The sequence below is a fragment of the Laccaria bicolor genome, genomic scaffold (assembly GCF_000143565.1).
Source record: "Laccaria bicolor S238N-H82 LACBIscaffold_56 genomic scaffold, whole genome shotgun sequence".
Lineage (NCBI taxonomy): Eukaryota > Fungi > Basidiomycota > Agaricomycetes > Agaricales > Hydnangiaceae > Laccaria > Laccaria bicolor.
In genome coordinates, this window is record NW_001889927.1 from 65,240 (window position 1) to 88,558 (window position 23,319).

General features: G+C 47.7%; 7 protein-coding genes across 7 annotated transcripts; 2 read left to right on the forward strand and 5 right to left on the reverse strand.

The window, feature by feature from the left end:
- Nucleotides 1–84: 84 nt before the first annotated feature.
- On the reverse strand, nucleotides 85–1,794 carry LACBIDRAFT_333831 (uncharacterized protein; the record flags this gene model as incomplete). Its single annotated transcript, XM_001888545.1, has 7 exons — nucleotides 85–93; nucleotides 166–301; nucleotides 396–526; nucleotides 629–847; nucleotides 900–1,348; nucleotides 1,391–1,543; nucleotides 1,596–1,794. 7 exons carry the CDS (start codon nucleotides 1,792–1,794, stop codon nucleotides 85–87), a joined length of 1,296 nt encoding a protein of 431 aa, XP_001888580.1.
- Nucleotides 1,795–2,749: 955 nt separating this feature from the next.
- On the forward strand, nucleotides 2,750–4,277 carry LACBIDRAFT_333832 (uncharacterized protein; the record flags this gene model as incomplete). The annotated part of the gene is made up of 8 exons (XM_001888503.1): nucleotides 2,750–2,830; nucleotides 2,883–2,919; nucleotides 2,969–3,349; nucleotides 3,395–3,760; nucleotides 3,809–3,907; nucleotides 3,988–4,004; nucleotides 4,065–4,076; nucleotides 4,197–4,277. The coding sequence occupies 8 exons, from the start codon at nucleotides 2,750–2,752 to the stop codon at nucleotides 4,275–4,277; spliced, it is 1,074 nt and encodes a 357-aa protein (XP_001888538.1).
- A 6,867-nt stretch (nucleotides 4,278–11,144) lies between these two features.
- On the reverse strand, nucleotides 11,145–11,879 carry LACBIDRAFT_255147 (uncharacterized protein; the record flags this gene model as incomplete). The annotated part of the gene is made up of 1 exon (XM_001888546.1): nucleotides 11,145–11,879. One exon carries the CDS (start codon nucleotides 11,877–11,879, stop codon nucleotides 11,145–11,147), a length of 735 nt encoding a protein of 244 aa, XP_001888581.1.
- A 2,929-nt stretch (nucleotides 11,880–14,808) lies between these two features.
- Nucleotides 14,809–16,750, reverse strand: LACBIDRAFT_312970 (uncharacterized protein; the record flags this gene model as incomplete). Its single annotated transcript, XM_001888547.1, has 2 exons — nucleotides 14,809–16,570; nucleotides 16,626–16,750. 2 exons carry the CDS (start codon nucleotides 16,748–16,750, stop codon nucleotides 14,809–14,811), a joined length of 1,887 nt encoding a protein of 628 aa, XP_001888582.1.
- A 1,270-nt stretch (nucleotides 16,751–18,020) lies between these two features.
- LACBIDRAFT_312971 (uncharacterized protein) lies at nucleotides 18,021–18,533 on the forward strand (the record flags this gene model as incomplete). The annotated part of the gene is made up of 1 exon (XM_001888504.1): nucleotides 18,021–18,533. The coding sequence occupies exon 1, from the start codon at nucleotides 18,207–18,209 to the stop codon at nucleotides 18,531–18,533; it is 327 nt and encodes a 108-aa protein (XP_001888539.1). The 5' UTR covers nucleotides 18,021–18,206.
- A 321-nt stretch (nucleotides 18,534–18,854) lies between these two features.
- Nucleotides 18,855–19,897, reverse strand: LACBIDRAFT_333835 (uncharacterized protein; the record flags this gene model as incomplete). Its single annotated transcript, XM_001888548.1, is given in 4 exon segments — nucleotides 18,855–19,011; nucleotides 19,069–19,093; nucleotides 19,113–19,431; nucleotides 19,826–19,897. 4 exon segments carry the CDS (start codon nucleotides 19,895–19,897, stop codon nucleotides 18,855–18,857), a joined length of 573 nt encoding a protein of 190 aa, XP_001888583.1.
- Nucleotides 19,898–22,717: 2,820 nt separating this feature from the next.
- On the reverse strand, nucleotides 22,718–23,292 carry LACBIDRAFT_333837 (uncharacterized protein; the record flags this gene model as incomplete). Its single annotated transcript, XM_001888549.1, has 4 exons — nucleotides 22,718–22,768; nucleotides 22,871–22,956; nucleotides 23,030–23,093; nucleotides 23,176–23,292. 4 exons carry the CDS (start codon nucleotides 23,290–23,292, stop codon nucleotides 22,718–22,720), a joined length of 318 nt encoding a protein of 105 aa, XP_001888584.1.
- Nucleotides 23,293–23,319: the final 27 nt, after the last annotated feature.

The window sequence follows — 23,319 nt, forward strand, 5'->3', positions numbered from 1 at the left end:
TCCCCACCTTGTCCCTCCCCCCTCCCTTTAAGATAAACTGTGTAATGTGTGTAGTAATACATTTCAAATACATTACAACTCAATCTATGACTTCTACATGTGAATTTTATAAGGAAATATGAGTGCCAAGTCATCAGGATAAGGTTGGAGTTGAAAAAAACTTACTCTGCTTGATTCCAGTCCTATTCCACTGGAATTCCTGTGGAATTCCACTGGAATGACTCTATTCCTGCAGGATTCCCCTGGAATTCCACTGGAATGACCCCATTCCTGCAGGATTCCTGCAGGAATAGGTGGGGCACTGTAAAGTACTGAGTTTCACCTGAGTCTTCTTGCAACTGCATGGTTCTATGGGTAAGCTGCATGCAATTATAAATGATGAGAAATCTTCTTACAACTGGAAACCATCCAACACAAACTCTTTTCCCCCTCTTTTCCCCATTTCGAATTGATGTTGGAAGATGGGCACAAACAGCAATGGCAGGGTAGCCCTTTGCAGTGCCAAAGGATGATAGCCTGTTTTTATCTGCATACACCATGAAAAAAAAAGGAACTGCTCCTGGTGGAAGCGATGCCTAGTTGATCATTAGATATCATGATAATGAGCAGATGGGACTTCACAACTTACTTGAATTTCCCACCATGCATCAGCTGTCCAGGGCTCATCAATGAATCGTTCATAAGTCTCCCCATTAAATCTGTAATGATGTTCAGCATCCCAATGAAATTCCCTGGCAATGTGGGGGTCAAGAAGAAGTTCCTCAGCCCAACTCCACAATGGACGTGTCCAAATGTCAAAGGGTTTATCTTCATCATTATACTCTACTGTGATTGTTGTTTTCTCAAACTAATATAGTCAGATCACTTTTCCACCTGCAGGTGAACAAAATTCTGCTTACCGTAGTTGCCTGATTTGCAGCATTCTCCCAAATTTTTGACAAGTCAGGTTCATTTTTCAAGGTAAAAGACTTGGGGTCTAGAATACATCGATGGATGAGGGAGATGAGTTCATTCGTTTGATTCTTATTCATGTGGGTATCAAGAATCAATTCTGCCAGTTCAAAATCGAGACGAGAACGGAAAGGTTTCCATGGCTCAGGATCAACTGGAATGTCGACACTATTGAGATCCTGGAAATTGCTTTTGTACTCATCAAAGCTAAAGAATTGAGGTTGGCGTCCGCTTCTTGGATGGTACTCCACTTTGATGACATTGAGCTGTGGTGCCTGCTCAAATGGACTAGAGGACCCTTTGTCAGTATGGACTTCACCATGGGGCTCGGTGTTGTTGTTATCGGTGTTGTTGATCATTTCATTTTCATTGAATATTGCTATGTTTGCATCATAGGCTGGGTAACATAATCAGATGTGTGCTATCAAGTAATACTTACTATTTTCCACATTTCCTGCTTGCAATTGAGTATGTGTATACCCTAGATTGAACTGATCAGCTTGGAAAATCAAGAAAAAAGTGGAAGGGAGGAAATGAATGCTACCAAGAGGAGTGTAGGCAGAGCTTGGCCCAATCACAGGGATAAAAGGGTCTGGACCAAGGCTATTAGCCAGTAATATGCCATCAAGCACTGTACAGCTTACCCAATAACCCCTCTTGTTGTACCTGTTCCTCAAATGCCCTGGATCTTGCATCTGAAGCAACTGCCTCAGGACGAGATTTGCATGATTTTTGGTGCTGTGTTATGCCCTTTGACTTGAAAGGAAGCCCACAAAAAGTGCATAGAGGGTCTAAAACAGAAGGCTTTAGTGTTCCTTTTGGACCTTTCCCTTTGGGAGGCATTGGGAATGAGGAGGGACGACAGACGCGCGTTCAGCGTGGTGCGCGCACTTTGATTACAGGACAAACATTGATCTTATAATGCAACGTGACCATTATAACGTGACTACAATAGCTCCCGATAGCCTTGTAATTTATTATTATTGTAAGGCATCACAGATTTTTCCGACATTGGACGTCCACGTTTCATTGCCGTATGGTATATCAGCGACATCTTACCCTTCAAACTGGCCATGAATGATTGCTATACCTTCGAATCGATTTTTTGAGGGATACGGAGCTCCAAGGGAGGGCTAATAGAGGATGTTCGGTAGATCCGCATCTGTGAAGAGAGGGGATGAGTTAAGAAGGAAAAGGGAGAACTGTGAAAAGGATCATAGCCAAAGGAAGGGAAAGAACCTTGTACTCAATTTCTCAAACCCAGGCTCTCTGACACCTCGTCAACCACGGCGTATCCAAATCCGCAGAAACAGCCAACGAAGCCCTCCGATTGTCCCTCTCCACTTGCTCCTTCACCGTCATCCAATCACCCTCGCTCGCGCCCCAGACACAACAACCAACAGGTTAGTACACAGCCCTTCCGTTAATGCATCGTCGTTCCCAAATCCGAATACAAGCTCCAAATCCTCTAATAACCACTCCGATTTTGCTTGCCTTCTGTGTGTCGCTGGTTCACCCTTTGGATGTCATCAATTGTGAAATAGATGTATTGGAGGGGTGTGTCGATGTCCAAACATGAAAATTTACCACATATCCTGGGGGTCATGAGTGTCTGGATGACAGAGTGAGCTTCATCAAGGAGAAGCGGAGTACATTGAGACGGACAGATGGCACCACACCAGAGCCGTAAAAAGGAAGATGGTGTGAGTGAAAAGAGTGTCACTGGCTATTGCCGGTGTTGAGTGCTTCACCATGAGAAAGCTTCGCTCCAACCACCATTGCGACCTACAACCTCACGATGCCCACTGGCGACGGAGCGCATAAATTTGAGAATATCACTGGTCAAGCCTCTCTGGATGGTCAGGGAGGAACTGAGCCGGTAAGTCTTGTTGTGTCAGTCCTGGCATTTTTGATTCGAAATGATAAATTAGCCATCTCAAACGATAAGCGCTAGCGAACACCGCAACAGTGCATATTCTCTGTCATATCTATCGTCTATTTCACATGATGCACGCAGTATACTATCGGTTATATACTAAAGGAGGGCCACTCGAATCAAACAACCCGATCTTCTCCAATGATCGCTCCATCAGTCGTATCTCGTCTAAATCAGTGAGGCCCCCTCGTACAGCCACATCACTGAAGAGGTACATTTGCAAGATTGAGGGCGTGGAAGGCCCGGAAAAGAGTGCTTTGTATCTGTCGCAGTCAGAAAAGAAGCCTGTGGACGACTCTGCTCGTCTAGCGCTCAGAGGGGATTCTGGCCCAGGATCATCTGAGGTTGACCCTGTAGTTCTCGTTGTTGATAAGGGCGCCGCTAAGAAGAGACCGAGGGCTGCCAGTCATGCGGGCTCGAATGAATTGCCCACATGGAAGATTGAACGATGTTATGGTGCACGTTTGTGGTTTTCCTTTCAAAAATGTTTAAACTCACACTCACCAGTGTATTACCGATTTTACGACGATGATGGTGAAGCTGTCTCAAAAACATCGTTTGACGAGAGCGACTCTTCTTTGGGTCACGTTGACATATTTATCATTCCGCCACCTCACACAGTTGCTTCCTTGAAAGAATGTCTCATTCATGTAGAAGGGGTCTTGGGCCATGACATTCAGTTGCTTGAAAACGAGGATGGAGAGGTTACCTTGAACGATGGCAATGTCATTGCCCTTCTCACTGACAATTGTCCGGGCTCAAAGGAGGGTCAGCCGATAGTGTTCACATATTCACGGAAGGGTTCTGATAAAACGACGGCACCGGAGACTCGTCCTTCCTTTTCGAAGTGCCTTACAGCCAAGCATGACTGGGGTGAGTGAGAATTGTAAGGAATACTGTGTTGCCTCTCATGTTGTTTAGACGGCGCGAGTTATGATGCCGCATGGCATTCAGTGGTAGCTGGAGAAATCCTTCAAACAGACGGGGTTGCAATGAATAAGAAATTCAGCTCTTCCGGAGGTATTTCTGTCTGTCTTTGAGATGTTTGTTTTTACTGATCTTTCCGGGATAGAACGTCCTTGCTATGTCGCAATAAATAGTTCTAGAAAGAAAGCTTGTATGTTCTTATTGTCATCCTTTGGTTTAAGGGTCGGGCTTTCATACATTTGTTTTTCAGTTGTTCACTACAGTGAGTTCCTATGTTGTCTACGGATCAATTGGCTTGCCAATGTAGCCCCTAGATTGTGTGACTTTATCCTGACACTTCCTTGCAATGCATGTTCTCTTTTTATTTCGATGTCTATTCCAGTCTTTTGAAATTAGCCTGGGTTATGTTCAAAAGTTCCACAGGCTGATCTTGCTTATTACTGGAGAAAAGCCTGAGTCTTAACGACTCCTCTACATACTATGCACTGAAATGTGATTCAACATATTCCTCGGGGGATCAGGGCACAAGATGTGGAATGCAGCCAATATCGCATAGCTCAACCACGTGGGCCTCCCGCTTCAGTTGCCTTGTCGGAGAGTGTTATATAAATCTTATAAGCAGGGAGGGCGAGGACGAATTGGTGAGAGTCCAACCTGACAAGGCAAAAAACAAAAAACAAAAAAAAAACAAAAAGATTGAGCTCAGAACACTATTCTGACAGGAACTTGAAATAAATTCATGAGGCGCATGAACGAGATGGCTACATGGCTACAGCAACATAAAAGATGTAGGGCATTATTTGTCGCATGTTACTAGCATACTTAACCAGTGGCTCAATCTACGAATGAAAAACTGTCACATCGTGGTCCGTGGATTGTGGAATTTCCTGATGTAGTACATGTACATATATTCCAAGTCCTAGAATTTCACCATACTACATTCGTTGTTACCATATCCAATGTCTGCAAAGCAAATAAAAACCAACCTGTTGTTCAAATACAGACTGCGTTCTTCGGGCCCTCAGTCTTGCATCCAAATGGACTAGCGCAGTCGGCGAACAAGACGAATTCTTCGCCATTGCAAATAAAGATGTATGCATTTCCACTGTTAACGCTGGCTGTGTTCGCGCAGCCGACATCACCAGTCGACACCCAAGTTGAGAATCAAAGACCTGATCGCAGACGATGTTGTGGCACATACCAGCCTGATCAGTGGGGCACGACTCGCCCACATCCTGTGCCATTGCGGCTCCTGCGTAGAACAATAATGCAAGAGTGGCGGCGGTGATGGAGAGTCGCATGATGAAGAGATTTGTATGCAGGGGATAATCGAGTAAGTAGTGGTGAATTTGTTCTTGGGGGAACTCACGAAAACGATACAACTCATTTTATAGCATTCATGCTCTCTCATGACCTCACATGCTTGGTCTCCTTTGTCCTGTCTCTCCTCGCCACGGGCATCCGTCGTTGCACCCCAACATCAGGAGGCGCTGACTTGGGTCAGTAGTTACAAATACCCTTAGTATACTGAATACCTGGGTACACAAGTCCCCTAGTGCATAGTTCCCATAGTCATCCTACTAATCTCAGTAGCACCAGTAGTTTCCTGAATTTGCTAGATAGCTCTATGTTGTGTGTGTTGCTCTGTGTCTACCGAAGCTACCAGGTGAACCAGCGCTCTGTAACCAAGTCTATTCATACGTTGTTTGCATTGTTTCTGATCTACAAAGGCTACTGGGTGTACGGCACTACATAGCTGGTCATTGTTTGAACCAAAATGGCAGTAGTGATCAGGAAGCATCAGGTGGTATTGTGTATTATGAGATAGGTATATATATACACATTCAAACTTCTAGCCTAATCATGAACAAAGGAAGTGTGTAACACATCTACTACCTGGAGATGAGGAGAGCACATGGAGAGCAAGGGGGGGGTGTGAGTATGACGAACACTGATAAGAGATGAGGAGAGTAAGCACTGCCTGTAGATGACAAGAGAAAGGGGTGGGGTAGGGTGAGTACGATGAACACTGATGAGAGACGAGGAAAGCCGATAAGAGATGAGTAAAGTGCACACTGCCACGAGAAAGGGGGAGGGGGGAGTATGACAAACACTGATAAAAGACATAAGAGACAAGGACAGTACACACTGCCTGGAGATGAGAGAAGGGGGGGGTGAATACGACGAACATAGATGAGGGAGGTTGAAAGTACGCACAGACATGCTACACATACTTGAGGGTAGCGGTCAGCACTGCCTGTGGATGAATCATGAGACAGCAAATGGGATGTGAGTACAGCGGACGTGAACGAAGACAGATGAAAGCGCGCACATGGAAACAAGGAGAGAAAGGAGGGTGAGTGTGAGTACGGCTAACACAGATGAGGGTGAATGCACACACAGACTAGAGATGAACAAACAAAGGGTTGTGAGTGTGGAGAACCTGGATGAAGAAGAATGGGACACACTGACTGGAGATGAAGAGGACTTGGATGGAAAGACTTCCAAGTTGGCGACGTGGTGGGAAGGAAGAACATTGGAATTCCGTGTTGGGGAATTCAAAAATCAACATCGTCACATGGTGTCGGAGTTTCAATGGACTTGAACAAATTGCAAACCAACCTGTCATTGCTCGCTCTCTCTTTCAAATCTTTGGCCTCTTCCCCTCTCAGCCCAAACTCTCCCGCCTTCCAATCCCCGTTCGCCCATCCAGGTTCCACTGTTCCAGAGCCAGCGCACATATCGACCGTATATGTGCCAGCCTCATGGCATATTTGTGCGACTCTTCAACTGACAACGACATCAAGGACGACCTGCATGATGCAAGGGAATGGAAGGAAGGCAGCTTGGTCTCACAGTGAGGAGTTATCAATGTCATCGTGTCCTTCAAGTGGTAAGCCCCAAACATCGAAACATCACTCTCATCTCACTGACTGTTCACAATCATCGCCAGTGCAGGGCATTCAGTAGCTGCGCTATGGAACCATAAAAGTACAACATGGACAATTGTCCTATGGGTCATAGGGCTACCCAAATGGGCCCAACACTCTGGACGTCACTATGGGGCCATGGGTGGGCCCAGTTCCTTAAAGACACCTAAGGGTGAATGTTGGGCCCAAATGTCAGGCCAAACCAAATCCTGCCAAATAGGCATTTGGCCCAATTATGGTCATTTGAGTGGGTTAACTTAGCCTAAGGATAGTTGTTGGGCCCAATATCGAGAGTCCCAATGGCTGTATGATGGGCCCAAAGTGTTGGGAAGCTGAAGAATTTTACCCGGTTTTTTGGCACTGGACTCCCAGTATTTTAGCGGAACTTGCGGTGGGTCGGAACTTTCGGGTTGAGTGGAACTTTCGGGTTGAGCGGAACTTTCGGGTTGAGCGGAACTTTCGGGTTGAGCGGGAATTGTGGGGTTTGGTGGAACACAAGGATATTGTTTATCAATTCAAACATCCACAGGACATCCAAAAAACAACCCTGGAATGATTTAACTATGAAAAGGGCATCCAAACACAACCCTGCATGACATTAATTGGGGACATCTGAAAAGCATCCTGGATGTCCACATATACCATGGTTGTTTTTCTGATGTCCCATTGCACTGGACATCTCAGATTTTTCCAGAACATTCATGTGGCCATCCAGGGTTGTTTTCAGATGTCATCTGTATATTGAAACTGATTCTCTGGACATTTCGCATTTTTCCAGGACATTCATACCACTACATGGTTGTTCTTCTAATGTTCCATAGATAATCAAGTTATTGGTCCGGACATTTCGCATTTTCCCAAAACATTTATGTGAAATGCTTTTTTGATGTCCTTTGTATAAAACTAATGCTCCAGACATTTCGCATGTTTCTGGGACATTTATACCAGTCCCAGGGTTGTTCTTCTGATGTTCCGTAGATAATCAAGTTATTGGTCCGGACATTTCGCATTTCCCCAAAACATTTATATGAGGGCTTTTTGGATGTCCTTTGTATATTGAAACTAATGCTCCGGACATTTCGCATTTTTTTCGGGACATTCATACCACTACCAGGGTTGTTTTCTGGTGTTCTGTAGATAATCAGGTTATTGGTCCGGACATTTTGCATTTCCCCAAAACATTTATGCGAGGGCTTTTTGGATGTCCTTTGTATATTGAAACTAATGCTCCGGACATTTCGCACTTTTTTCGGGACACTTATACCACTACCAGGGTTGTTTATCTGGTGTTCTGTAGATAATCAAGTTATTGGTCTGGACATTTCGCATTTTTTCGGGACACTTATACCGCTACCAGGGTTGTTCTTCTGGTGTTCTGTAGATAATCAAGTTATTGGTCTGGTCATTTCAAATTTCTCCAAAACATTTATGTGAGTGCTTTGTGGATGTCCTTTGTATAAAACTAATGCTCCAGACATTTCGCATGTTTCTGGGACATTTATACCAGTCCCAGGGTTGTTCTTCTGATGTTCCGTAGATAATCAAGTTATTGGTCCGGACATTTCGCATTTCCCCAAAACATTTATATGAGGGCTTTTTGGATGTCCTTTGTATATTGAAACTAATGCTCCGGACATTTCGCATTTTTTTCGGGACATTCATACCACCACCAGGGTTGTTCTTCTGGTGTTCTGTAGATAATCAGGTTATTGGTCCGGACATTTTGCATTTCCCCAAAACATTTATGCGAGGGCTTTTTGGATGTCCTTTGTATATTGAAACTAATGCTCCGGACATTTCGCACTTTTGTCGGGACACTTATACCACTACCAGGGTTGTTTATCTGGTGTTCTGTAGATAATCAAGTTATTGGTCCGGACATTTCGCATTTTCCCAAAACATTTAAGCAAAATGCTTTTTTGATGTCCTTTGTATATTGAAACTAATGCTCCGGACATTTCGCATTTTTCCGGGACATTTATACCAGTCCCAGGGTTGTTCTTCTGATGTTATCAAGTTATTGGTCCGGACAGTTCGCATTTTTTCGGGACACTTATCCCACTACCAGGGTTGTTCTTCTGGTGTTACATAGATAATCAAGTTATTGGTCCGGACATTTTGCATTTCCCCAAAACATTTATGCGAGGGCTTTTTGGATGTCCTCTGTATATTGAAACTAATGCTCCGGACATTTCGCATTTTTTTCGGGACACTTATACCACCACCAGGGTTGTTCTTCTGGTGTTCTGTAGATAATCAGGTTATTGGTCCGGACATTTTGCATTTCCCCAAAAAATTTATGCGAGTGCTTTTTGGATGTCCTCTGTATCTTGAAACTAATCCCCTGGACATTTCGCATGTTCGTGGGACATATGCCCTGGGATAATGTATTTCGGAACTCCCTCTCCTAATTTCACCATCCATTTTTGCCTAAGACATCTGGGGTCATTTGGCCCAATGACAAACATTAGGTGTTTTTACACCTTTGGGCCAATCTACAGCACCATAGTCTAGTTGCTCATTGGGCCCATTTGGGTAGTCCTATGACCCATAGGACAATTGTCCATGTTGTACTTTTATGGTACTATAGGGACACCTACGTCTACTTGTGGCCAGTGCGCGTCCGTCATTCCTCTGGCCAAGATAATAAGGAGCTGCCCCCTTGCTCCAAAATTCGGCCACAAGATGCCTGATACTTGGACATTATCTACAGTTCTTGATGACGCAACAAAAATCCCTACCTTCGCCATCACGACTTTTTCCTTCTACAATATTTAGTTGATCTTGATGTATCTTGGAAGTCTCGTAGCCGTGCAAAATAACATTTTTTTTCTTTCGAGCTTTATTCCTATTTTGCTCTTCTTAACTACTACTCCTTATGGGCTTGGGTTATTTCTTCTACCAAAGCTACAGGTTCCCGGTGAAAGAATATGGGGACTACTGACACTTGCCGAACAGATATTGGGACTACTGACACTTGCCGGACAGCTACTCAGGCAACGTACATGCAAGGCCAACTACCCAGACACACCGTGGCTACTCTGTGCTACGGCGAAGGACCAAAAAGTACTAGTGCAATGGATTTTGTCGAGAAACTACTTATAAATTCAGTGTTTCCTGATGAATTTTGTTCGAGATTGGTAAGGATCCGTCCAATGTGGACATCTTCCAGTCGGCCCCCGCGGTTGTAACTATAGCGATATATCCCTTCGAGGCCTTGAGAGTTACCTGTATGACAAAATTGTTTTGAGCTGCCTCGTTCTGTCTCCAAAAATTGAGGCGCAGAGTCCTCAAAGAGCGCTATTTCTTGACACCCATCGTGCCACCTCTTCGCGCCTTCCAAACTTACTCTGCTACCCGCACGGTGATGATCATAATCACGCTCACGCTTCCGAGTTACTTTGTCAAAGTGGAGCTTTGTCTTTTCTTCTTCAAGTTCGCTCCATGATGAACTTGCCACTTTACAATGCACTTGCCGCTCCTTTAGGTTGACCAGGTATGCATTTCGAGATGTTGAAGACTAATACATTATCGTGTCAGTACCCTTTATTTTTCGTTGCGGGATTCGGGGGGTTCGCGTACGTTTTTTGTGAATAATCAAAATCAGATTTACTTCTGTTTGTTGCCATTTGTGTATTTAACTTTTTGCTTGCGTATCTTTCCGCTTCCATTCCTCCCAACACTGGCCTTCTTTTACTCCACAAATCTCTATTGGACCGGCTGTATACCCGCTATGTGCATCCGTTGATCATCATAGACGGGCGCAGTGCGCAGCCTTACAAAAATTCGTCATCAACGGACCACGCACATAATTAACAAAATTTCACCTTGCACACGCTGGCATTTTATTACACTCATACACCCTTCGAATCACCGCCTTACAATGCGAACACCTCTGCCATCCCTCCCGCTTCGTCATTTCCCTCGTCTCCATGCTACCCTTATCATTCGATCAGTCTTCTCCAGATGCTGCGTGTGCCCCCGACAAATCCTGCACGCTTGCGAGTGTCAACATTTTTGACAGATCATTTCCGTACTGGCAAGCTGCGGAGTGATCATATGAATGAGGAACACCTCGATTTCAGGTACAGAAAACCTCTTCAATTGAGCCGTGAAACCATGCACTTACCATCCATTCGCGGACTCAGCTAGATAAGGAGGGAAGTGCCGAGACATGATGCATTGAGAGGCAGTGCCATGCTCGCTGTAACAAATAGCCTTAGGGCCCAACTGTTCAGATTTAAGGCTCAGATCGACGCAAGGCAATATACATCGTGAGTCAGGGGCAGGAAATGGAATGTAAGTAAGTACTGCTGTCCTACTGTGCTCAGAACGGACTCTTCAATGTATTTCATTCCAGTCTTGGCTACGCTCAGAAAAAAAAAACACTCCCTAGGCTACTATCTTGCATTAACACGCAAACACTGACCATGCCGACATTTCGACATCTTCATCCCACACAAATAGCAAAAATTGACACCACATCGACACACAATGCTGTTACACCCCGACAACCTCTGCACCACCGCCTTGCACCCCGGACACGTCTGCCACCCTTCCGATTTCGCAGTCCGCCTAAGCTCCTGGGTAGCTTCGTCCTCGGCGCAAGGGCTCCCTTTGTGCATCGGCCGCCGGCACCATTTGCACGTCGCCTTGTGACACGCGGGACACCGGACGGATTGGAATCTAAAGGACGAGGCGGCTCCGAGGAACGTGGTGCAGCTCTTCGTGGGACAATAGAGTCGCTGACTTTGCGGTGTTGCGTACTCGTGCATCTTGGCTGATAGATTGCGCTTGATGTCTTGATCTTCGAGGTGTTTGAGTATTCGCGTGGTGGGGACCTTTTTCTTGCAGCATCGCACAGGGAAACACGACTCGTCTTTGATGGATTGGTTGACGAGGGCCGCGAGGCAGGAGGAGCAGTAATTGTGCTTGCATGGAGCACGGAGGACCTTGTTGAGGGTCACTTCGTCAAAGCAACTAATGCATTCGACCGTTCTGTGCAAATTCCGGATCCTGGTGTTGGTCAATTGTCCCGAACAACAAATGAACGGGGGGACGAACCGTTGCTTCGCATGAAGGTGACGTCCCCAGAGCTTGTCCACAACTTTCTTCAAAGTAGTTTCGAAAAGCATTGTTCGTTAAACGAGAACGTTTCGTCTGAAATGTGAGCCATGTTTCTAGTGAAAGGAGAGACAAGCAAAAATATCTCTGTTTCAAAGTGAGTGAGATCCCGCGAGAGAAAATGGTTGCCATAATAAAAAAACTGAATTTGTTCAGAGGGCTTTTACAGCCTACCGAGGCCGATAGTTGAGAAGGAGTCGTGAAGAGTCGGAGGCTTTTCGATGGAGATCATGGAACGCTGTTTTCTTCGACGTGTCCTGCCAAACAAGGTCGGCAGACAACGCGCAAATTTGGCGCAACTTTTTCTATTCTCGCCAAGCGATGAACATGATAGACAAATGGCAGACGAGCAGACCTCTACTCAACAACCAGAAATCCAAACAAACGAAGAAGGAATGAAAAAGAAGAAAGAAGTTTCGACGTTGGTGGATGGACGGCTTACTCTCCATTAAACCTCCCCCCGAACCCTCCCCTCAACAATCTTTACCACAACCCCTGCCCAAACCATGATCCCATCCCCCTGAAAACACTCCGGATACCTCACCTCCGGCTCCCTCATAAAATACGTATCATTCCACACCCCAAAATACCTCATTCCCAACGCCTGCGTCGTCCACTGATAGTCATGTGCGAACCCGGGAGGGCAGAATATCTCAATCACGGCGGAGATGCGGGTGGGCGGCATGAAGACGAGGTGGGTTAGGCCGTTGCCGTGTACGCCTAGGAGGATCTGTTGGGGAAATCGTTACTGAGGACTACTTTGAAAAGGAGAAAGAAAAAAAAGGCTGAACGGTCGTTCGAGAAGCAGCGCGGACTTGCTCGTCCTTTGTTATATGTTCCGCTTCGAGGACTTCGAGTTCCCACTCTGGCAGTGGCGGCTGGGAAGACTTGCTCGCCTCTGCCAACGGAGCCCACTCGACTCCCCCACCCTTGACCAACTCCTTCTCTCCACCACCACCAGCCTCCCTCTCTGCATTCTTTCGTGCAACCAATGCCTTCAGCTCCTTAACAAGTGCCTCGTGATCCTCCTTCAAAAGCCTCCTCTTATGCGCACTCTGTCGGGAAATATACGTGATGACGACCTTTTCCGGCATGGGCAACACTCCGACGAGACGAGCATGATCTCCAATTTGCGATGCCTTCACACCCGCAAATCGCCAAATCGCCTCCCTCACAGGACCCCACCACCCACCCACACGAACCCCTCTCAACGTCCACGGACACGCATATAGTCCCAAGCCTCCGCCGCAGTCCTCTGCGTCCGACTCCCACACATCACACCACGATGCGCTGCGCTTCGGTCTGCCAAAAGTGCCAAGGGGAAGTGCCATGCCCTCGCCTTGCTGGTGAAAGGCGACTCAATGCTAGCACTGGTCACTCGATCATCCCAGTCTTCCTGGTGTTCTACTGTAAGAGACGGAAAGGCCGCTCGAAGGAAATATGAATTAAACCCAGGGTCGTCTCGCCATCCATCCGTGTCCGAGTGTATGAATATGGCGCGATGTATTGGCGGAGGTGTGGGGTGGATTGAAGAAGACTTGGGGTGATGGGATGTGGGTGAGTAGAAGAAGCCGTGCCAGAATGCTTGGACGCCGAGAAAGAGTTCAGCAACGAAGTGGTAGTAGTGTCGCAGGAATTGGGGTGGGTCGTTCAAGAGGAGCTGAAGGATCAAAAGGGAAAGGGCAGGGTGCGGTTAATCGTCAAAAAGGCTAATTTGACGCCAAGGAAACTCACCGTATTCCCATCAACCGTCCAAACTCTCTTTTCCTCGCCCTCTTTACCCCACATCCCCGCTGCCTCAAGTACGCTCAAAAAGTGCATCTCCTATTCTGTAGGTTCCCTCTGTGCAATGTTATCTAGAGTGTTGAGCGCAAGCCGTCGACTTTTGTGGTGCCATATGAGTTGCTCGCGCTCATCGAAGGGGTGTATGACACGTTGGGTATGATGGGGAATAAGGTCCCATTTGACATGTAGAGATTCTGGAATAGAGTCTATCCTGGTGCGTGTGTGAGGATGGTTGTTGGCGGGAGGGTATCGGATTGGGGTATATGCGTCGGTGAAGACGGATAGCCTGCGGCAGTTGGTTCTGACACGACCCCAGTAGGTGTTTACGTGCATTTGCGCTGGTCAATGATCACCATGGCTGTTGACTGGCTTGTCACCTGTCGACTTGGGAAGAGGAAAGACAAGATGTGCATGAAACGTGCTCCGAACAGGACAAGGAAGGTGTCCCGCCTTGCAAGCTTGAGAGGTTACCTCGGAGGAGCATCTTGGGATGCGTTCAGGAAATTATGGGTATGATTGTGGGGGTCGTCCTTGCCAATAAATGGGCAAAATGACGATTTAAAGAATGTTGTGGCGAAAAGAGGGTGGTGGACGCTGTCGACGGTTCGTTCACATTCGGTTATCGTCGTCGTCGTCAGTGAGGAAGAGATAAGATGGGGAAAGGAAAAGGAAGACGGCGAGTTTCATTATTGGTTACATAATGAGAAAGGAAGCGATTCCGCTATTTTTCATATTTTTCTTGGCACTTTTTGGTGTCCGGCCAAAATTTTAGGGTCTATTTCTGTATATGGCCATTTTCTCCAAAACGGCTCGTGAGACTTGGCTGAAATTTGGCCAGAAGCTTCCCTCAACGTATCTGCACGTTTTCCGGGCACTTTGGTAGCCATCAATACATTTCCATTTTTATTAGTGGGCTTTGCTTGTCCACGACTGTATGTAGGTATATCTTTCCATATAAATGTTTTTCTTGTAGATAAGGAATACACATTATGCTGCCATTTACCGAGGACAGAAGAACTTGAGAAAAAAAACAAAAAGAACTGAACTCAGGCATAGCAAACACATCGCTTGGATGTGTCGCACATTGAATATGCGACACACCTCAGGAAAGGGATGGACACACAGGTGTGTCGCTCTGAGTGTCGCACTCTCACCCTATGTGTCGCTCACCCGATTTGGCCCTTGGGGAGTGTGCTGAAGTTCGTATACACTGTCAGTGGATGCCTCGTTAGCTGTAACCTGCACACTGGCAGCCTGCTGCACTGAGCGTTTACCAGCTTCGTCGAGCCGTAGTATAAGCACTCCCTCGTTACGAATCTCCATTCCGGGCTGCCATGGGTCTGAGACGACGCACTGACCACCTGGCAAGTTGGCAAGACCTGCTCTCGTGTCTAGCCAAAAGATAGCCATGGCCAGGTCTTCAACCCATGGGTGATTACAATGGCTTTGAACATAAATGAAAAGAAGGCCTAACACTAACACCAACAGATGTAGTGCTACCCAAAGGTATATCCTCCAACGAATGACTTTGGTGCGTAATGTCGGCAAGGCAATCTCCACAGTCGCGTCATCCGACTCACTTATCAGCACGTTCGAAAGTGCTGCCCAAGCGGCCTGATATGCCCGCGAAGTCAACTCGATGGCCAAGTTTCTGCGTGTCCCATAGTTGGAGGGAACAGCGTAGTTGGAAAAGAAGAAATTGGTACACAGCAACGGTGCCAATGCCAATGCCATCGAAGTTAAGGGATCTCCGACGAGTGAAAAGGGGGGCTGCGCTTCTACAATGGTAGAAGAAATAAGTCTACAATTCCGACTCTGACATGTGATCGCTCCCGCCCGGTACGTCATTTTCGCAATTGCGAAACAGTCAGTGTAATATCCTTGAAACCGGTACCCGTGCAGGTTAACTTGGAAGCCAGGGTCGATGGTATAATTCTGTGGGCATGGCCACACGTCTGAGTCATATCTCCCAACACGGAAGATGAAAAGTCGTGTTTCTGACACGTTGTGGGAATCCCCCAACTTTCTCCCCATAACAGACTCGGACGGCCCCCAGTAGCTGTCGGGTAACAGCCCGCCAACCCCAACATCCGCAGAGTAGGGACTAAATTCGCTGTCGTCATGAAATAAGGGTAACTGTTTTTCCGTCAAAACTTGGGCGGGATCCAATACCCATTCGAAAGCGACGAGGTCGAAATAAGGCATTGTGGTATTAAGGGTGGAATTGATAGAGATGTATTGCGCTCCTTTGATAACACGCCGGAAAACTGTTGAAGGTTCTGCCCCATTCAAGAAGTCCGGCGGGTGACTCCCCCATGCGACAATTGCGGCAGCGGAACCCACTTCCACAACCAAAGTTCGGTTGGGCTTATGGTTGAAGTATCCTGAGATATCAATGCCACTGACCCCTCTCGTGATCCCAGTGAGTGCTACCCTTCCAGGCATAAGCGTGCTCGCAGGCTCCCAGACCAATGAACCAGTTAAAGCCGCGGAGAAATAATCGATGGCGAATGTAGCGACAAGGATTATGTATATGATGACCACGTTACTTTTTTGAATTATGTGGCAATATGCAGGTGGTCTACTCGAGGCCACTTGCGATAGGCCTTCTGCGAAAATACCGCCTTGCTCCATGGCCACAAAAATGCTACGCCAAACGAGGCCTGTCGCCCACCATCCAGCAGCAACGCGTGTCGCTGAGGCTGCCAATGAGACAGCCGTCGTAATATCAGATTGGAGGGGGGCATACGATTTCGAATGGGAAAAAGAGCCGTCGGCTTCCACATATTGAGGTCGGCGGGAGTTGGTGTTGAAAGTACGACCATCCAGAAAGCATAGACAGACCGTCGCTATGAGGGCCGTCAGGCCAAAGTGCACGCCAAAAGGCCCATACTTGCAAAATTTGATCCTAATCATCCTATGTGAGATTATTAGTTCAGCACTTCAGTCAAAACATTTGATAAGGATCCTACCGCCATGTCGAAACGGGGGAAGGAGAAGGGCCATTATTGTTCCAATCGTTCTCGGCGGCGAGCAGAGGGAAATCGACATCGGGGTTAGACTCTGGAGGCTCTGAAGGATATATTTCGGTACTCATTCTGCGTGTGACCTTCGTTAAAATTCCCCATATATAGTCTACAGCGTTCAGCGCTTAAAGTGCCCTGTGTATGATCTGAATCCCACGAGATCTGCGATTTCTAAGGCGATGTCAAGATAGCCTTGAAGCGATAAGTGGCTGGAAGCTTGTTTGGCTTCAAGTAACTGTATTTCGGATGCCAGATGAAAGATAAAATGGAGCTCATTGGCAACATCGAGATGTGAGGCAAATGCAAGGATTAAGCCGACGTCTGGATAAAACCTGCATAAAGCATAAAAATCAGCCAGGTTGACTTGACGTTGAGTTAGCTCTCTGATAGCACTGAGCACTTACTACGCCGGGGTCCTACTGTATAATACTGCTGCCTCGTTGCGTTCAAATGCCAGGAGCACTTGACCGGTCACCGCAGTGAGAAGACTTGAGAGGTTGTCTCATGACCAGCGGCGACTCTTGGGCTGTGTTCAAGCTGTGTTGTTGTTTCAATGTTTGATGGCAAATCTTTCTGCGGAACAGCCTTACTTACAGTGCTTTGCACTGCCGTCTGCACGACGGCTGTGCAGACGGCAATGCAAAGCACTGTAGTGCATTGCGGTCGTGTGCGGAACGGTATTTTCATTATTCCCATAGAAAGGTAGCGTCGAGGAGGTGCAGGGGGCCTATTCAGAAGAGATGACGTGGGGCTCCATCTCGATGTGGAGGAATTGTTGATGGGTGACGGGCTGGGTAGCGGAATTTCAAGGTACGTGGCTCTGTCCAACCACGAATCTCAGCCACAACCACATACCACCCCAGCTAAACCAAGCCCGACGATGGTGAGCCTTCAAGTTCACTGGCAGCTGCAATTTGTCGCTAGAAGCAGAATTTGTTAACTTGCGTTATGTAAGCTTCGTTTTGGGGCCATATTGGGGCCATACCTTTTCTACTTGTAAGTAGTATTGATATGTTGCTGGATATGATGACGTCAGTGATGTTGAGGGCGCAGGCACGGACTGTAATTGGACTGTAAACCACACATCAAAGTGGAACAAAGCATAATGTTGTTTTGTGTGATCCAATAGCGCCTGGGCTAATGGATGTTCGCAGAGGCGGATTTCTGAGATGGACGTGAGGAAGGATAGCCAAAAATCAGACACCAGCTGTTGTAGGGTCTAGAGAATGGAGGGCATTCGTACATTGGAAATTCCGGCGCCGTAATTACGGCGATCGTTTACGGCGGCAGTTTCCGCCGTCATCACGTGATTACTTTAGCGCTTAGTTCACGAGTTCATCAGGCGGGTATATGGATATTGCAGCTACATTTTATAAGAAAAGTGATTCCATTTACAAATGAATGTATCTACTCAACTAAATCCACACGGCCATCCAAATTGTTTGAACAAATGAAAGTCTCTTGATGTAAGCGGCAATACCAGGTATCTCCCACACATAATCTTGCAATAGATCCCAACAATCATCAATGTCATCGGTAGACATTCCAAGAGAAGCTCCAAGAAAATTCGTGATGGGCGGAGGCAAGGCGGAGGGCAGAATTGATGAGTTATTTCGAGGGATCGGTTGTGGTTGGAGGATGTCGCGTTTGAGGTGGCTGGCAACTTGGCATGTGAATATCACAACACCATCTACGGTAAGGTTTCAAAATACAGGGTGCACCTTGAGCTTGTCGAGGGCGTTGGAGGCGGGTAGCATTGGCGGTAATGTGATGCGGATGAGCGCGCACGATACAGGCGTTTCAACGCGTTGTGTGGCGGGTCACGTTTTTTTGTCACGGAAAGTGCCGCCGTAAGCGATCGCCGTTATGCACGCCGTAACTTCCAATTCCCAAACTTACTGAGAGAATCGAGATAGTAAGAATTCGATTGTGTGACGTCACACTTTCAGAACGAACTTCTTCAAACTGCTCGCTGGTGATTGTGCTGTTACTTTGGTTTTACAAAGTGACTTGTCATCTGTGGCTTCGCGATCTCTCTCTTACTGTGACTGTCGCCTACACCAACACGAACAACACCTCAGACAGATCGTTCTTCCAAATCCACACAAAACAGCCGAAAATGGGGGAAAGAAATTCAACACCATCTGGAGCCGAGGAATACCTAGCTGTATGGTGTCAGGCGCCTGTCCAGAAAAACTCTGCAAGACATTCGCGGACTCGGAGAGAAGACGGAGGGGAGGTGATTGCGTCTTGGCTCTGTTTGGGTGAGTGCTTGGGCTTGGTACATATCGATGACGAGTACTTAACCTGGTTCAAGTTGTTCATCAGTTGGCTATACATACCAGTGCCAGATCTCACACAAGGAGAGCTGGCCGAACTACGTACTCACGATGGTAAATACCAGCACGCCAACGCTGTAGAAACGACACGTACGTTCCCTCTGCATTTCAGTCCCTCCTCCGTCTTTGACGAACCCCCCTAGAAGGCTAGAACCCATGACCCACCCGACCTGCGCTGTAATTGTCGAAATATGGAAGGGCTCAATCACTACTAGGACAACTTCGACGAGCAACAAACGGTGTTCGGACGGCAACTCAAACCTGCCGTTGGGCTGGGGATCCCACTGGAGACAAGTGCCCATGAGGCAGAAAACGACGTGTAGCGGATTTCGAAGGGAGGAGATGCCGAAAGAGTCAAAGGTTCGTTCCATTCCCTTTGCTGCCGTTTTCCCACTTCTAACAAAGCCATACCACTAGCTGGATTCATGTATACTTATACTCTCCGATCCGCTGGCATCTAGGTACTCCTACCCTCTTCCCTTTCCCTTCTAATCTCATCCACCCTCTCTTCACAGATGTGGGTCCACCAAACGTCCTCTATTAGCCTCCCTTAGAGCTCCGGACCCTCCTAATCGATTCTCCCTTCCAAACATTCTTTTCCCCCTCCCCTCTTGCAATTTCCAAACCCATGAACTCGGTCGTCCACGTTTAATTGCGGTATGGCATAAGAGACATCTTTCCCTTCAAGCTTGCCATGGCGAATTCGTATAGGTTCGATAAACGTGAGGTGTATGCAGTTTAGGTGGTTCTGCGCGCATATAGGTACTTGCGATGGGATGACGATGATATCGGAAGGGTTGGTCTCACCTTTGCCTTGGACTCGACGACGACATCTTTACTCAAAACGACATCCTTCTCTCCGCAGCTCAATTTGCCCATCGTCCATCAAGGGAGCCGTTCCCTGACTCGTTCAGGTTGGCATTCATAGATGTTTCCTACAAAAGGCCCAACTCCCTCTTCACTCCGTTCTTCACCTCTTTCACCTCTTCCGTCTCAACCTCAGAATTCAGTCCATCCCCGTGATTTGGAACTCTGCCGTCAATGCCATCAACGTCAGACGACGAGTTGACACTCCCTCCTCCGTGGTTCAATTCCCGCAGAGAAGAGTCGTTCTACGAAACCTATGAAGGCGAGAATGGTCCACCAGAGAATCCTCACCTTCCCCTGTCCCCTCCTCACCACACACGCCCCGAATCTATGTTCGTCCCCCGTTACACAATCCAATACTCCAAACCAATCCCTCTTACACCATCTTCCTCCCTGCCTTACCTCCTGCTGGCAAATGACAAAACAGGAGAAGCTTTGGTGCCGATATACCCACCACCACCTATCCCAACGGTCGACCGTTCCTCGTCTGCCTCTTCTTCCATTTTCTCCTCTTCCTGTTCTAGCCAAATTCCACCTCTCGCCACTCTTCCGAACCTCCCCATAATCCTTCCACTCCCGCGTACCACGCACCTCAGCCTCATCTTGCAGGCCACCTCCACCCTTGAGCATCCCTGCAGACTGCATCTTCGAAACGGACGATTAGTTTTCTGTGTTCTCGTTTTCCCTCTCGAAGATGACCTGGGCTTGATAAGTGCCCGTAAATCGGACGACTTTCGATTTGAATTTTGCCGTGGACTTGGGCAATGGGACATGGATGTGGGGGGTGACGATGATGGGGAGTGTCTGACGATGCTGTCCCTCTCGCTCCGACCTTCGAGCCCAGGTCGACTTGGAAACGGACATCGCCAAAGGCCTTGAAAGAACTCTGAATCACGCGCTTGTTTGCAGCCCACCTCTTCTGACGACGTCTCGCCTCCCTCCAGATGCCCAAATTGAAGTGGTCGTTCTCGACGTTTGGCTCGATCCGCAAGGAACATGAGTCCTTCCCTTTCGTCAAGTTGAGGTGTACTTTGGGGGTGGTGCGTCATACGAGCCGCGAGTCGGACGTCATGATCATCGGTTACGGCTACGGGGACGGGGTCAGGAGAGTGAGGAGCGTTATGCCTACGATTAGTGATGCGGGGGGCGATGATAGCGTGTTGGGTAGCACTAGGAGGAGGCTAGATGTTTTTGAGGAGTGGGGCTTGAGCTGGGCTCTCTGCCCGTTTCCTTTTACCTTTGACATATTCCTTTTCTTCTTTGCTTGCTTGCTTGTTTTCGTTGCTGGACTCTGATTGAAAACTATCTCTGTTCATTCTTCAATGACCCTCCCCTCATCGACTATCATGACTCTTAGCATGTATGTGTTGAACATCATCATCGTCATCTCTTCATGCCCCCTTACTAGTTACTGTCCATAGATTCCAGCCCACCAGGCTTTCTGCAAAATTCGAATCGATAAGCGTTAGCTGATTTCCCCCGCAGCTATGGTTCAAATTCATGAAAACGCACACGCCAGACCCTCCGGTTCCAAACTCACTCTTACCAACAACACCCTCCCAAGCAATGAAACCAACGCTATGGATATCGACGTCGCCTCATCTCAACTAATACTCCGACTCACCCTCGAAAACATCCGCGAATTAGAAGAGGGACGAAAAGGTAAAGCCCGCCATGACACACCGCAAACAGACTCGGAGTACGCACTTGACCTGCAAGCCGAGTTGACGCGCGTGGCACTGCAAGTCGCGAACGATGCCGCGCTGGTTGCTAGTATGGGTGAAGGGCTCATGACAGACCGGGAGTGCTTGATCGCCATTGCTAAGAGCGACCAGGCGGCCGTAGATGATCGTCGTGCCGCCGTTGCTCTATCGAAAGGCGAAAAAATGCCGGACATGTCCAAGTGCCAGAAGTGGGTCGAGGATCAGAGGAAGGAGGAAGAAGAAGCTTCCAAGTCACTCCCGTAGGTATCTTGAATTTTTGGCATCGTGTTTCATGGCTGAATGATGTTTTTTTTTCTTTCAAAAGAAGCTCCAGTCCCTCTTCTTCCTTTACAGACCTGGAGGAAATAGAGGAGTCCTTGCTCGAGTTCGAAGAGCTCCCAGCATACGAGTGCGTCCTCCTCACCTCCCAAACTCGGATCTCACCATAATCATCCACACGCAGAGTCCTATGCAACGGTTGCCACGACTATTTCAGCAACGATGACAGCAACGAAGAAAAATATCTCAAACTACCCTGCGAACACACCTTCTGCTCCGCATGCATCATATCCTTCGTCAAAACATGCACGCTTGACGAAACCTTCTTCCCCTTAAAATGCTGCAATAAACCCATAGACACCACAACCATCACACCATACCTCAACGCCGACCTCCAACGCCTCTTCGCAGCCAAATGCATCGAATTCGGTACACCCACCGCATCGAGGTTATACTGCCCCAACACCAAATGATGCGCATTCATCCCTACCCACAGCTCCGCGGGGTCATCCACTAACAAGCCATCTAGCGCATCAGCACCAGTACCAGCTGTCCCATGCCCAAAATGCCACGCCCTCGCATGTCCAGGGTGTAAACAACCCGCACACCCAGGGGACAACTGCGCCGAGAACGTGTTAACCCTCCAAGTGCGCCAACTCGCCAAAAAGGAGATGTGGCAAACGTGTCCGGAGTGCAAGGCCATTGTGGAGTTGATACAGGGGTGTTACCATATTGTGTGCCGGTGCAGGACGCAGTTTTGTTATTCGTGTGGGGCGCCGTGGAAGACGTGTCGGTGTGGAGAATAGGTTGTATGCGAGGTCGTGAACTTGTTGTGGTTTTGTATCAGGAATCAAAATGTTGTCTTGGCCATGTTGGTTAGAAAGAATGCGTGAGACTTATCCTGCAGGTGGAAGGGAAAGGTTTGCAAGGCTATTGTCGCATGCGTCAAGGACAGACGCTAGCTTATTAGGCGGATAAGAATCCAGTTGAGGTTCAGGCTCACTTCAATGAGCGCCACGAACCACTTGGATCGGTCGACTGGTTTGACTTCTGGCACAGTCAGTCCACTTTCGCCCTCAAATGCCTGAGCTACGCCGACTCAGGAGCCATCTTTTCAAGGTGCATTGAATGGTTTGCGTCGTATCCGAGTAGATGTACTTACTGACCAGTGCGCAAGAGTAGTAATCATTTGGAATCGCATTTCTGCGTTTCAGCCGAGCCCAAGGCTAAGTAATACGAAGCATCTGGACAACGTGGACTTCAACATGCATAAGGAAGTACAACAAGCGGGTAATTTTCACAACTCACTAGATGCGAAGAAGCAAAATTACTCGACTCCGATGAGAGATGCGAAGCCTGAGAAAAAGCCCAACATTGCGGCCAGAATTGAGCAAGGTAAGTACGCGAGCGGCGGACGAAGGACATATTGGTAGTGGACAAATAGAGTATGGC